Source organism: Cuculus canorus, chromosome 3 (assembly GCF_017976375.1).
Source record: "Cuculus canorus isolate bCucCan1 chromosome 3, bCucCan1.pri, whole genome shotgun sequence".
NCBI classification, from domain to species: Eukaryota; Metazoa; Chordata; class Aves; order Cuculiformes; family Cuculidae; genus Cuculus; species Cuculus canorus.
In genome coordinates, this window is record NC_071403.1 from 111720085 (window position 1) to 111735268 (window position 15184).

General features: G+C 37.3%; 1 protein-coding gene across 1 annotated transcript in view; it reads right to left on the reverse strand.

Annotated features, from left to right (window-relative positions):
- ROCK2 (Rho associated coiled-coil containing protein kinase 2) overlaps window positions 1-15184 on the reverse strand; it is a 102236-nt gene that overhangs the window by 53802 nt on the left and 33250 nt on the right. Inside the window, exon 2 of the mRNA XM_054060927.1 lies at window positions 3786-3867. Within this exon, the coding sequence (XP_053916902.1) occupies window positions 3786-3867 (82 nt within the window). The remainder of the gene's footprint in view (window positions 1-3785; window positions 3868-15184) is intronic.

The following is a 15184-nucleotide window of genomic DNA, read 5'->3' on the forward strand; positions in this document are numbered from 1 at the left end:
TACTAAAAATTCCTCTACTGTAAGCGTACCCACTGCCATTACACACCAGAGCTTGCCAACATCCAAGACATCCGTACACCACTTTAACAATGGAGGTTTCCAGTTTCTGAGAGATGCTGGTTAATGCATATGAAGTGAAGCCTTCCGGATTGTACCAGGCCTGTTTGGCAGCACCACTCCCTGTGCTGCTGTTTGGACTTCCTCAAAATCCATTCTTCATGCCCTCCTATTCCTGATGATATGATAGGATTATGAACGATTAAATATTTTTGACTGTTGCTTAAAACTGTTGCTTTATTTTTTAACTTTCTGTTCCCAAAAGTTAAAGCTGGGAACAGGGTATGCAGTACATGCATAGGAGACCAATAGAGAAGACAGAAGCCACTAAGAAACAATTCAACACTTTGCAAATCTCAGATGGCAGAACAAGTGACATGGAATAATTTAGTCAATCGGTTATCATAGGCTAGATGACAGAAGAAAAGAAAAGACCAAGAAAGATCTGTTACACCAAGCCCATGCTGGAAAGCTCAAGCTTCTTTTCTAAAATAAGCAAGCTACTTTTTGCTCTCAGAGGACTATGAAATTCCTCTCATTGTTTTGGGAATTAAACATTACGTTATGTTTTCCTGTCCCATGAACACTCAAAAAAAAGCAGCAAAAAAACCCCAGAACTCTAACAGTTGATTAAAGCAATACAAGACTGAAAATGAATGATTGTATTTTCAGAGGAGATACCCAAGTGCCTCTTATGATAAAAAATACTTGCTCACTTCGGTTTAATGCCTTGAAGAAAGTGGTAAGAAACCAGAATAGTAAAGCAAAGCAGGCAACAAAAAAATTCTTGTATGTCAAACAGATGAAGAGGATACTTCTGCAAAGCAGACACAGAAACAGGATAAACCAAACTCCTGTAGTATGGGCTATTAATACTGCAGCTTTGTGAAATGAGCTGAAACATTCGAACTTCAGCTTGAAACTATGAGTTGAGCTGCGTATCACTTCATGTCCTAGCTGAGATGCAAACTATCGAATTTTTAAATTAAAATAAGCTATTAATAAAACATTAACCTAATTAGTAATGACTTGCAGTAGGTCTGAAGGTATATTCAAATCCCTGGGAATATGGCAGAAGAAAAAATTCCATTTCAAAGTGTTATCGTGGAAGAATTAAGTGATTAAATTGACAGATTGTGTGATGATTATTGTAGTGTTCTCCACAATTATCAAAGATTTGTCTAACATGAATTAAAGCAATCATAAGCAACTGCTCCACCTCAGCTCCTTCACTTTGCAGCGCAGAAGTGCTAACTCAGAAGATGGCCCCACCACCTCTCCGTGGTTACCTCAGGAAACCTTCAGGAGGGATGCAGGCTCCCAGCCTCCGGCACAGACTGCTCATCACAAACTGTCAGAACATTTTGACAATAATTCTCATCTAGGCATTTGCTACAGCTCTTCGGATGTCGAGAAAAACCAGAAGAGACAAGAACTCACTGTTCCCTAACCTAGGAGAGCAACAACTTCCTGTTCCATAAATTCTTAATCCTACTCCCAGCTCTTCTTCCAAGTCCACGGCAGCAAGAGCCTTCAGCAAGCATGTGTGTGTTCTTCCTTTCCACTGATACCTGCAAGCTTCAGAACGGTTTCCAAAAGGACGCGAGATACAGGTTCAGCAGCATAAATTGCAAAAAACAGCAATGTCCTCTAAGAACTCAATTGTCCTGTTTTGTTGTGCATCTGAGCAGCTCCCTTTGTTCTGGCACAATATCAGTAAAGCAAAATGAAAATCAAAAACCAGTCTTTGCTTTTCTTTTGCCTGACTAGTTTTAACAAAAAGCAACGAACAAATCAACCACGCCACTTATTGCATTAACTCTGCTCAGTTCTCCAGTCTGCTTCATAACAAACTACACAGGCACCTGTGTCGGAAAGGACTTTGAACCAAATTGCTGTGCCAGGACTGATTCTTTCCGTTTCAATGCCAAAATCTTACCAGCTTCTAATGTTTAAAAAATTCTAGTTTCATAAATATGTTCAAAAAAAGCCCTGTAAATCACAGAAGCTATGCAGTACTATTTTCCATTCTCTCCAGGCAGTACGGAAACTGGAGGGAAGTTTCATTCTGAAGAGATGTATGGCCTTAGAATACGTGATCCAAAGTAGTCAGCTCTTACACACTTTAAAGTTCAACAGGTAAGGATGACATGCACCCCTGAGAACTCTTAATTAACTACTGTGAATTTCTTTTGTATTACATCTCCGAATTTAATGCAACTACTATCTAGCTATTTCAACTGTAAACTGTCAGCCGATTTTAAAAAAGGCAGTAATAAGATTGTGAACCAGACTGTATTTCTGGGTTTCTGCCACTGCTGGTAGACTGCAGGACACATCAGATGCTTAATATTATTTACTACAACAATTAGAGAAAAACCAGAGTAGGAGAATAAGCAACAGCCTTCAGAAAACGGAAGGCAGACAGCAGTAATGTTTAAGGGTTGCAGAAAAAACCAGTTTCCAAGGCTAAACTGTTCTCTCATAATTGCTATTTTCAATAGCCAGATACCAGAAGATACTGGTCTTCTGATTAGAAAAGGTTTCTAATTTTCTCCTACTGCAAAAACTGTGTTGTAATGAAAAGGCAAATCTGAACAGCTCATGAAAGTTACTGATACTGCCATGTACGTCATTTTCATATTTGCCGTAGACAGGTTTTTTTTCCCCCACATTACACTTAAAATGCACAGTTGCAGGTAACAAACTTAACTTGAAATGCTGTCCCTGACTCTCTTTCATAAATATCTGCTTGTATTCCTTTGAACACAAAGGGGAAAATCCCAAAGTATGCCTCTCCTTCCTAGTCTTTTTCTTATTTATTCTGTTTTCAGCGACTTCTCCAAATGAAACTGAATTTCAAATGTCAGAACTTGCCATAAGACTACACCAGCTACCACCTAACTGAGCAGCATGAGTGGACATTGAAAGGAGTCCCAAAGCGACAGAGGGCATACACAAAGCTTCTACCAGTAAAGAACCAAAAGAGGACTGCCTGATAAGACTGCATCTGCAGTAACTTCGAAATATGAAATAGAAAAGGGTTTGAAAAAAAAAAAAACCTAAAAATAAGCTCTCTACAAAACACAGTTGTTCCAAGAATCCTTACTTAACTTTTTAAAAGCAAATAACCCACTATTGTTACAAGCAAAATAAAATTGTTTATATACATGGATAGAAAACACTTTAAAAAGACAAAATACAGCTACTCTGATGTAACAGTCTTACATTTTCATATGCACAATGAACTCCAAGATCCCATCTACAATTAATTTGGGGAGAATCACAAACGTTTACATAAAGGCTCAAAAATGCACTAACAGATTCTAAGGTAGTTCTAAAAATCAACAGAAGACTTCTCTGTGAGATTAAATAAGACTGTATATATAATGTTGACATTTTGAGAAATTAATTCCTAAAGAATAATAACTGGGATGTGCTTTGCAAATTATGTCACAGCACACACTTAAGATAAAAAATAACACAGAAGGATTGTTCCAACTGTAGGTGGAAAAATTACAGTCTACAGCTGGTATTTTCCAACATGTTTTCAGCAATACAATCACTCCCCAAAATGAGATCTCTCTGCAAGAAATGGTCCTCCAAACTCTTCTGAACACAGAAGCTCAGAGAATTAATCAAATTAAACTCAGCAATGCATTTCTGACCCCTCAGCTTCCTATGACTGAGATCACAAGGTCATTGTTTAAGGGTCACTTGCAACTTACATCTATTTAAGAAATTATCAATGTTCTTGTTCTTCCTCAGTGCTGGATAATCCAGGTCAAGGACCAAAGAATTCAAGCCATCCTGAAAAAGAAATAAAAATAAGTTAATTGAGTTTTAAAACCATAATTAACAACTTTCTTAAAACTACTACGCTGAGCCTGATTATATATTATTCAAGCACGCATTACATTCCTAGCAGGCAAATCAAACAAGCTCTCAAGTATGTTTATAAACCAGTCACCACAAAGGAGCTAATACACACTGACTGGCTCCAACTTGGTCTATAAACACTGCGGATACATTACCGCTGCTTAGTGGCACTGGGACTTAAACTGGAGTAGTAGTTCTAATCTTAACCAGGAAATAATACCACTCATTAAGCACTATTTAAGATACTCAGTTCAGTCTACTTTTCTTATTTCCATTACACTTCTCCCATATATTCAAAAACTTCATGTTTTTATTATCCATATTATTGCTCTGATCATTTTCTACCTTCTTATTCTGGATATTCAAACCCCAACTGCACATTTTTCTTCTTGGAAGCAAGACATGACCTAAACTCAAGACAACAATATACCATATAATTCAAGCTCACAGAACCAGACTACTTTTTCTAAGTGACTCAACAGAAGACAAGCCAGAACTCTACATGCCGTTCCGCTATCAATTATCAATGTCTCCATGGAAAACAACTGAGACTCCTTTAAATGGCAAGGGACGAGATCAACAAAATCTAAATTAAAACTAGTATTTTAAATGCCTGTTACAAGACTTAACTCAATTCTACCTTTCAGTAACACAGAAAATCTTAAAAAATTATCCTTCAAAACACACAGCCCTTTCCAGTTATGCAAGGACAAACAAAATAAAAGTTTCAGACACTAAGAAGAACCAGAGACTCCACTCATACTCAGCATCTCCAGAGTTCTGCCTGAACTTGCAGTTTTGTTCATTGTTCCAAGAACAAAATCCTGAGGTTGCTTCCTCAGTTTTTTAGCCTTGACAGGGTAACGCAGAGATTCAAGTCAGACACCACATCACATTTACGAAAAGGCAGCCAATATTATGAAATGGTTTTTCAGTCGTCTTATTAACTAAGGCTATAGGTTTTGTGGGTTTTTTTTTTTTCCTTAATACATCTGTGAAGGGATGATTTCTGTTGCAAATCACTAAAATTATTATACCTATTCTAATAATATATCTACCTGGGCAGAGTTAAAGGCGAGGCCCAAGATTATTAAGTATATTTTGAACGCCAGACTGTCCTAAATATGCACAGACACAACTAAGACTACCTCCTCTGTGGAGACTCTGCTTTTCACCACAAAGAAACATTAATGATTAAGCAGATTTTCAAAATTAAGAGATTCAATTCCTTTTTTTTTAACCTCTTAACAATGAAAGTGTCTTGGGAAGTAGCTGCAGCAGTCAGCAGACCATACGGAAAACAAGACTTGCTCAAGAAATGCCCATTTGAAGGCATTCGTGACAGGCTGGAGAAACGGACAGAGCGGAATATCACAAAGTTCAACAAGCGTAAATGCCAAGTCTTGCATCTGGGAAGGAATAATCCCCAGGCATCAAATACAGGCTGGGCTTGACAAGCTGAAAAGCAGCTTTGCCAAGAGGAACTTGACGGTCCTGGTGGACAACAAGCTGACCATGACCCAGCAATACACCCTCACAGGGAAAAAAAAGGCTAACAACATCCTGGGCTGCACTAGGGAAAGCACTGTCAGCAGGTAAAGGAAGGTGATCCTTCCTCTCTCCTCAGCACTGGTAAGCTGTATCCACTCCTGGGCTCCCCAGACCAAGAAAGGCAGGGACTTAGCAGAGCGTGTCCAGCAACAGGCCAAGATGACTAAGGCATTGGAGCATCTCTTATAAGAGGAAAGGCTTGGAGAGCTGGAACTCCTGAGCATGGAGAAGTCTCAGGGTAGGGGACCTCATCAATGTGTGTAAGTACTTGACAGGAGGGAATGAAGAAAAGGGAGCCAGATGACAAGAAGCACTGGGTACAAGGTAAAACACATTAAATTCCACCTGAAGACAAGAAAATGCTTTTTTCCTGCAAGCATGGTCAAATATTGGAACAGGTTGCCCAGAGAGGTTTTGGCATCTCCATCAGTAGAGATATCCAGAACCTGACTGGACATAGTCCTGGGCAACCTGCCTAGCTGATCCAGCATTGATCAGGGGCGTTGGACTACATGGCCTCAAGAGGCCCTTGCCAACCTCAACCATTCTGTCATATAACACCTAAAATGTTTCCACTGCTGCACAGAGAAAAGCAGGAATTTTACTCTTGAAGCTTTGTAACATGAACCGTGTCATGAAGGTCTTAGGCATCATCTTTAGAACTTTGTTAGAAAAAGAAACACAAAACAGTGCTAATAAGCAAAAAAGTAGTCAATGAAGAGGACAGTCTCAATCATTAGCTACTAGAAAGAACAATATTTATAAGTATTGTTCTAGTCTTGACTATAACTGTTCCCACAAGACCCATTAAGGATGAGTGATGCACTAGACATGGCACCTGTCTTTCAGAGGGACAGAGGACTTAGCACCTATTCTTATATTTTATTACATTTTTATGAAGGATAAAATGAAACTAAACCATAGTAATGGAGTTGTTAAATATTGATGGTTTAGTCATTGCATGAATTGCACAGGAATCTCTCAATGACCTGCACAAATCTAAAGGAAAATACTCTGTCTTGAGGTGACTTCCTGCAACATAGCACAACAAAATCCGTAACACCAATTATTTAGCAAAGACAGCCTTCCAAGAAAGGGTAACTCATTCTGTAGTACAGCGTGTCTGCAGAAATCTGGATCTTCACCTTCCAACACGTCGGAAAGGAATGCACCGAATGCCCTGATGGAGAGCAGCTGGGCCATCTTTTATGATTTTACCTAGCACAATGAAGTCCCAGTTCCAAGTAGCTGGCAGTCTACACCCAACACCTAACTTCAACGCCAAATACAACTTGAAGCTACACTTTCATTAACATATTCGCAATATAACTGCATTAATATATGACTGGAGTTTACAGTATCAATATACAATATCAGAGTCGTCTTACTCTTTAGAATCCCTTAATGCAATTAAGCACTTCACAATTGGTCCCAAGCGTATTTTTTATGAGGAATTGCAATTCTCGCTTCTACTGCATAGATTTAAAACTAAAAACTAGTTCTCTAGAGCTCTGACCAGTTTAGTACCTTATTTAACACCCTTTTTACATTATCCTTTCATTGCTATTGAAACAATATTTTAGCAATCACTAACTGGGTAGGCAGTTTAAGGAAGATGTAAAAGCACTCTGTATTCACACAAATCAATGAGGCATATATCTGTTCTCCATATTTTTGGCGATGGAGAGAGGCAAAGTCATCTGATATTTTAACGTTTTGAATGCAAATACAGGTCAGAGACTGACAAAGTAAAATATTTATAGTGCTCTACTTACATCTCATGCACAAAGTTAGGGTAAATAAAGTCATCACCTCCAACAGCTACTTTAGTAAAGTTGAATTACAAGGTCCAAAGCAACTGCAACTTCCAATTTAAACCAAACTGCACAGTATCATTTCAGACGTTACTGTTTTTTTCCCCTGTGTCATTCCGATTCTACAGCCTTTCTGTGGGCTATAAAAACTGAGAACCATATTAGCAGCTAATTTTTTAATTGCCTCTTTCTGTCTCTTTTTCATGGACTTAAGAAACAATTCTCAAAAGTAGCTATTAATGAACAGAAATCTGAGAACAGCACAAGTGCCTGTTCTTACCTATATGTAAGTGTCCTAAGGATAGTCAGCTACCATTGGTGTCAAAGAGAGGTGATGAGTATGAGCATCTCAAGCAACAGAAAGTGTCAATGTCTTTCATTCCTGTTAACAAACGTTATTTTCATACTCTCTCATGGACAAGATTTTTAGCTCTTAAGCATAGTTTTAAGGTAAGAGATTTCAAGTTCGCATCAATACGTAGTTTATGGAAGACTTGTCTTGCACATTAGCGTTTCGTCAAAAGATATTTGCTTATAGCTTTACATTTTCATTAAAAGGTGCACTTTACATTACTTAACACAAAAATTGCATTACAATTAAGAAGCTAGGTAAAAAGATTACAAAGTAAAACAGACCGTCCAAGATGAAGAGAAGTAATCCAGGAAATGACACCTCCTCTGTCTAGGCCTCACAGATAAGTCACTTCAACCAGGAAATATGTTATTAAAGTGATTTCACTGTTCGCTTCCTCTTTCTGCTATTACAAAAGGCTTAGAAACTAACAGGCTAAAAATAGAAGCTTCCAAACAAATGCATGGTTGGTAAAGACAACTCTGAACCCATCAAAAGCCTTTTGCTCATGGCAAACAGGATAAAATGTTCTCTGCAGATTGTTTTACAAGAGAAAAGCTCAAGCTTCATATTTTTGCAACACCTTCTTACAGCAGAGTAGTTCCTGGCCACTCTGGCTGCAGCTGCCACCTCCAGGGACAAGATGGAGCCTGGCTTCCTCAGCAAGAAGCTTCAACTGTTACAGACCTAAACGAGGGCAAGAAAAGTTCAGGACATACGTGTACTAAACATTTATGTCCACCTCGGACAAAAGGGGAAGTAATCAGGAAAAATAATGGTAACTTCTAAATAATAAGCTCAGTGTTAATTCCAGGCAATCCCATTGAAGCCCCTGCCAAATTAAACCACCTCGTGGTGATACAAGTTCCTGAAATTAAACTAGCTTTGAACCTCATATCGATACGTAATTGCCATAGGATATGACAACAGCTTTGGCTGCCTCGATTTATGCCTCACTTCCGTGATGAGAATTAAGTAAAGCCCAAGACCAAGAAGTAAGATGACTGAAAAGAGGAGGTATCAGTTGCTCCAGGAAACAATTCATAATCCTGCAACAACTGGAAAATGTAAGAAGTCTGATCTACTGACAGATGTCCCTGCCCGTGGCAGAGGGGCTGGGCTACATCATCTTCCAAGTTCCCTTCCAACCCGAACTCATGTGATTCTAAGAAAACGTCAATAAACCGTTACGTATAAGAAAACCAAAACACACTTCCTTTCCCCTTCTAAAATCTCAAATAAAAGTTAATAACATATTCTGCAGCAAAAAGGAAGGACAAAGTAGTCTGTAACTTCAGATTACATTTTTCGAACAACCTACATAGTTTTTAAGGCAGAACGTCCTAAATGTAGGCACACAGAAACTCCCTCTCTAATGACCCTCACCGGGATCAAACATCTTCAGGAGGATTAAACCCCCACTATGTTCTTGCATATGCCAAACGGCTCCTTAAATAATTCTGGTCTTTCCTGAACGATTACTTCTTCCTGTATCATAGAAGGATAGAAAGCAAACAGCTCAGTAAGAGCATACAATACAAAAAAAGAACTGAAAGGTCATATGCAAGGCAAATATATAATTTTCCCAAGCTTATCCTACTCAGTGATCATTAGGACATGTCGCAATTAATTTTTGTCTTATTTAAGTATAATTAGCAAGTGAAGGAATAATTCAGAGCATGATAATGCAGCCAGCATTTACTGTTGGAAGGTTTAAAAGTTCTTTATTAGTTCTACATTAATTAACAGATTTAGGTTTTAACAGTATTATGTACAGTTTAGCAACCTAAAAGCAGCTCTGCCCACAAATAAGTACATAAATACTTAACAATAGGTTTTACTCACAATCTGATTTCTGTATATGAAGGTAAGCAAATACTGGAATTATTTAAATGACTGAAATTATTTTAATATTGTCTGCTACTGAACAAATGCAAATTTTTCCTCGCCATCCTCGCTATACAATTTTTCCTTGCCATTCCTCAAGGACCATCATCTCATGAGCTACATTCTACATACATATTTTAATCGTTTACCTTGCTGTTTCAATGGCACAGTGTCAAACTGTTCCATAGTAACAGACCAAAAAAAGCTCCATCCTTAAATACTGACAAAAGAATAATCACAAAATTGTTCAAGATGCAACAACAAGAGCTTTAAAGAACATCACTATGGAACAGCAAAAGCATGATCAGAAAGGCAAAGGTGTTTAATGAGTCACAGCTTACAAAAGAAAAGAAGAAATAATGGAAGACACTTTTATATAGAGTGATTAAAATAAAAATCCATTATGAGTTAAGTAAGGTAAAAAATGCAAGGAAGGCTTAAGTTTTCCATGTTTTTTCCAACATTTTTTAACATTACATATCTGGACATATTTCGAAGGGATAAGAATGAAAAAAAATCCTGAAGAAAATAACTACACACTAAGAAATGAACTGAGGACAGAAAGATCAACTGAAATTCACTCTAATATATCTAAGGAGACTGTCTTAATCAATTTTCTTTGAGAACTCAGGAAGAATAGGAGAGGTAAAGGCTGAAAAGGGCAAATGAAGGCACTGCTCTTTAAAGGAGGAGGACTTTCCAAACTATAGACCAGAACACTTGGAGGGAGGGAGTTAGTGCAAGAAAGACATTAATCAATTTGTAAACATCTCAAAGATTCACATGAAAGATCCAGGGTTTACGTTTTTTTGTACTCTTCTAAAAAACACAATAGTGTCAGGTAACTGATTTCTGGCAAAATACATGATTTAACTGAGAAAGCAAAGCATCTTAACACAGGAATAGAACAAAAGACTCAGCATTCTCATTAGCAAATTAAAAAAAATATGTAGTGGAAATCACAGAGAAAAGGTCCAAAAGGTAATTATCAGGACTTGGAAAAGTGTCAGAAAGAAATTCCTCTGGGTTTGTCCTGTCCCAGTTTTACAGAGTATTTCATTACCACAATAAAGAAACAGAACAAGAAATTTATCTATTAAGAAGAAATAAAAATCAGCAGATTATACAAAGCTCAGAGTTCTGAGTACATGCTTTTAATTGCATTAATATCTCAAAAATAAGGAAAAAAAATCTGAAAAAATACAATCAGATGCAACTCAAAAGAAGCACAAAAAGAGGGGGAAAATCCCCACTACTATGTGCTTTTGAAAGAAATTAAATGCACAGAACATGAAAATGGGAATAACAAGTAAACAGGAATATAAAAGAAAAAGACACAGGGTTATTGCAGACAAGAATTCCAATCTAGAATGCATAGACAGCAGGTGCATCATATAAGATCTTACAGAGAACTAGGGTTCTTCTGCAAATAAAGATCAGAAATCATTTGCTGATACAGTTATAGCCTAAACCAGAACATTGTATCCAGTTTTGTGGATCCCTATAAATATGACTGCAAAAGAATTGAGGGGATGTTAACAAGAGCAGTGAAGTGATAAGCAATTTGTGCTAGGGAAGACTGTCAAGACCAGAGACTCCAGTCTTAAAAAAGGTTTGCCTAAAAGCAGGCTTCTTTCAGAACATCAAAAGCTGTTACGAGTGATGATAATGATGATGGACGTTTCCTCATATCCCCAGAAACAGTGTTAACAAATTGGCTGAATTGGGAGTGAAGATTTAGGTTACCAATTAGGAAAACCTTCTACACAGCAGCAGTGAAGAACTGACATAATAAAACTACCCAGTGAAGCTGAGAAATCACCTTCACAAGAGATTCACAAGTTAGAGAAATCTTTATTATAGTAGAAACAGTTGTGAAGAGGACTTTACTAGTGATCTCTAAAATTCCTTCAAAGTCTACCTGGAGACTCTTCATAAATTAGTTGAAGAAACACAGAAAAGCAGTAAATTGACCCAAAGAGAGAGGACTGAGAAAGAGGAGAAAGTCAGCAGCTGTAAATAAACAACCTAATCTCTAAAGTATTATGAACTTTAGAAAAAACCCAAGGCAGTAACACTTAAACGTTACAATATTGCATTTTTTCCTTAAGCCTTAGTTAAAATAAAAGCTGTCTTGCTGGTTATCACTGTAGCCACAGAAAATACAGTAGCCTGGCATCATCTGCTTTCATCTGAAGTCACTGTACATGTCCAGATCTTTTAAGCTACCTTTGATTTTAGAATTCATATTGCTTTAAAAAAATTAATGTGCACCAAAGTCCAGAATTGCAAACCTGTTGAAATAACACTAGAGACAATTTCCTGTTAATTTGAATTCTCCAAGGCCTCTAATAGCAAGCTTGGCTCCTTTGCAAGACAGCAAAAGCAGTCTGGCAATTTTGCCTGCCACTCTCCCGCAGCAAGTCTTTTATGCATCAGTTCAGACCCGGATCTCCCAGGGAATCAAGCACGACAGCACCAGCACTAGAACTGCAAAGAGACTGCAAAAAACCAGCCTGTGCCTGGAACTGTGAAAATGTGGTATTAGCTGCTGTTTCATAAAAATCCAAACACAAGACACAGCTTTTTATTCATTTCTCTTTTCATAATCAAGGGCTTTTAAAGGCTGCAGCTACAGGAATTGGAGGTAACACCAGGAACACAGATAAAAGGTCAGGGAGCTCATCTGCGGCTGAAGTAGGAGACAGATGTACAGTCTATTCTTAAAAGCATGTTCTGACCACAAGGCCATCCTCGTTTTATATTAAATAAGAGTTCTGCTTCTCCATCATGAAAAATTTTCTATTTATCTTTTTGCACATTCAAACAGTTCATTCGGTGAAGTTACTTTCAGCAATCAGCCACTGCAGGTTTCACCATCAGAGCCATTTATCCCTCAATTCTACTGTGAGCTTATTTTCACGTAAATACCTTTCTTACATATTCAGCATACAATGTGAATAGCTGCATTATACTGTATATTTTTACTAATCTATTAAGCTGTCTTGGATAAATCAAATGCAAGAACATAATTTAATAACTAAAAAAGGATACTTATTAGAGTAAATCATAAAAATTATAGCAGTTTGTTTCACAGTAGCTGGAAATGCAAACAAGGCTCAAATGGAAAATCAGGATACCATCAAGCATCCTCCTACCCCAAGATCACGACTGACTAGAGGTAATGAAAAGGAATTGTTTCTCTCTAGTCACTGATTCAGAACAAATAATTACAAAATTTCCCTGTCCTAAAAATATCAGCAACTGTTTAAAATCACTCTTTAGAACATTTCTAATCCAACAATTAACAGCCTGCCTATCACAATATCTCCTGCCTAACTTCATATTTGATATCAGCAGCGTGTTCTAACCAGCCGCATTACATATTTCTTAAAATATATCAGAATCAAAATCACATCTAACTTTGGAGTACAGGATTTGGATGCAGCATGGAAAAAAGCAGAACACTTATTGCTGCAGACAGATTGATTTTTTTTTTAAGGTAAAGATATTAAGACCAATCCATCAGGTATCAGGATGCACTGATTCATGTGCTAGCAGAAAAAGGCAATGTTTTTTTCTCTAGAGGAGAAACAATTCAAATCAAATAGAAATAGCCAAAGCAGAGAGAGCCCTACCTACCATTTAGCTGCTGTCAACATACAGACACACATAAGTGTTCTGTGGAAAACGCCTTGAAAAGTCAATAGTTGTAAAAATAATATCCATTTATACCAATTGCCGGTATCTAAAACTAACCGGCCAAAGAGTATCAACATCAGGAAAAAAAGTTTTTACTTTTGCAAAAATATATATGCATTATTGTTTGGCAAGGATATTGGTTTTTAATTAAAAAAAAAAGGTAAGCAGCTCTAAACAAATTCACAGAAAGGAATGAATATAAATAGAGGAAATTATTACTAAAAGGAAATTATTTGCAAACATTTTAGTTTATTTAATTAGTAGACTATAAAGTATTCCCTTGAAATATAAGTGGCTTATGTTTTAGTCTGATGTTCTTGAAACTAGTTGTATCTGTTCATAACCTTAGTTAACACAGATCTTTTCTAGTATTGACAAAAGGGGCACATAACTTGGAAAAAAACCACTTTTATGGAATTCATTTGAAGCAACATATTTTAAGGTATTTTTTAGCAGAACATTGTGTTCACACATCCAGGGCTTGACTAGAGCAATATTTCCAGCATACATTAAATCCGTGATGATGAGGTATTATTAAAGAACTTAAGCTCTCTCACCAGCCTCAGTAATAAAATGGTATTTAAGAGTTGACTAGCCTCAGCCTCTAGGACTGGAAAGGGACATGTTGGATTTCCTGACAAGTCCAACTAGAAGTGTTTGATCTCCCATGTTTTTCTCTGGAACAAAAAGATTGTCTTTGTTGTCCGAAATAATTCGTAGAAACTTTCTATTCCTGAAATACCTGACAGAAAAGGGGAAAAAAAAGGAGGGAAGGAGGGAACACGGGGATGGGGACACACACACAAAACCCTTCTCTGCCTATTTGACCCACATAACTGGCTGTCCGGTACAAAAGAGACTGGATTCACACTTGAGATAGACATCAAGCACCTGCTTTGAGCAGGGCTTGAACCTAGATGACCTCCTGAGGTCCTCAAATCTGAATTATTCCTTGATCCTACAACTACCTTTGACCCTAACACACACAGGTTGGCATCATAAAAATCAGTTTTTATATCAATGAGTCCAAATAATTCTTTTCTAGTGGAAGACAAATAGTTCTTAAATATGGAACTTCTTCATTGTAAAAAAAACGTATGAAGTAAAGCAGTAGCAAAGAAGTGTGGCTGACAGCATTTCATCTCTGCAGATTTTGAAAGCCTTACTTAGGAAAGCCTGAGGAAGCGAGGGTCTATTGCAATCTGCTGCTGTAATTACTCATTTTCTATCTCGCGAAGCAACAAATTTGTTCTGCGCATAGATCTATATTAATTAGCTACTTCACCTACAAGATCAGTCAGGACTTTCACATCTCAAACAACAGCTCCCCAAAGTTGCGTGTAAGCTGTGAGATCTTAGGCTTCTTTGTCAGAGGAAGTGATGCAACGGGCCACAAAACAGAGAAGAAAATTTATTCTGAAGGATTTTATGAAACACTGAAGGATTTTTTTACAAGTACTGTAGCCATGGAAGAATGGTTACTTATTTAGTCACTAAAATCCAGATTTAAAAGACATCAAGGTAAGTGCCGAACTTTGTTTTAGAAGTTGCTAGAAGAATTCATTACGAAAGTTAAAATTTCTACCACAGTTGACCTCAAACTGAGGAAAATAACAGCTCTTGACTTCTGATCCATTTATTCAGCTGTAACTTCCAGTCAGTGGGTGTTGTTAAACTCTCTGCTTTATGAACCAATTTGCAGAAGCTTTTAATTCTAACTGCAAGTTCTATCAGAGGGAACTGTATTTAAAAATAAGCTAAATGTTACATAATACTAGATCTCTAGTTAAAAACTCCCAGCTACTGCAGCTTGAACAGACAGACCACGATGAATAAACACTTTTTGAGTTAATACACAGCACCTTGATCTCCTTTCAGTGGGGAAAACACATCACCTGTGTTAGTGAGACAGTCAAATGCCACACAAGATCATGATAAAGTA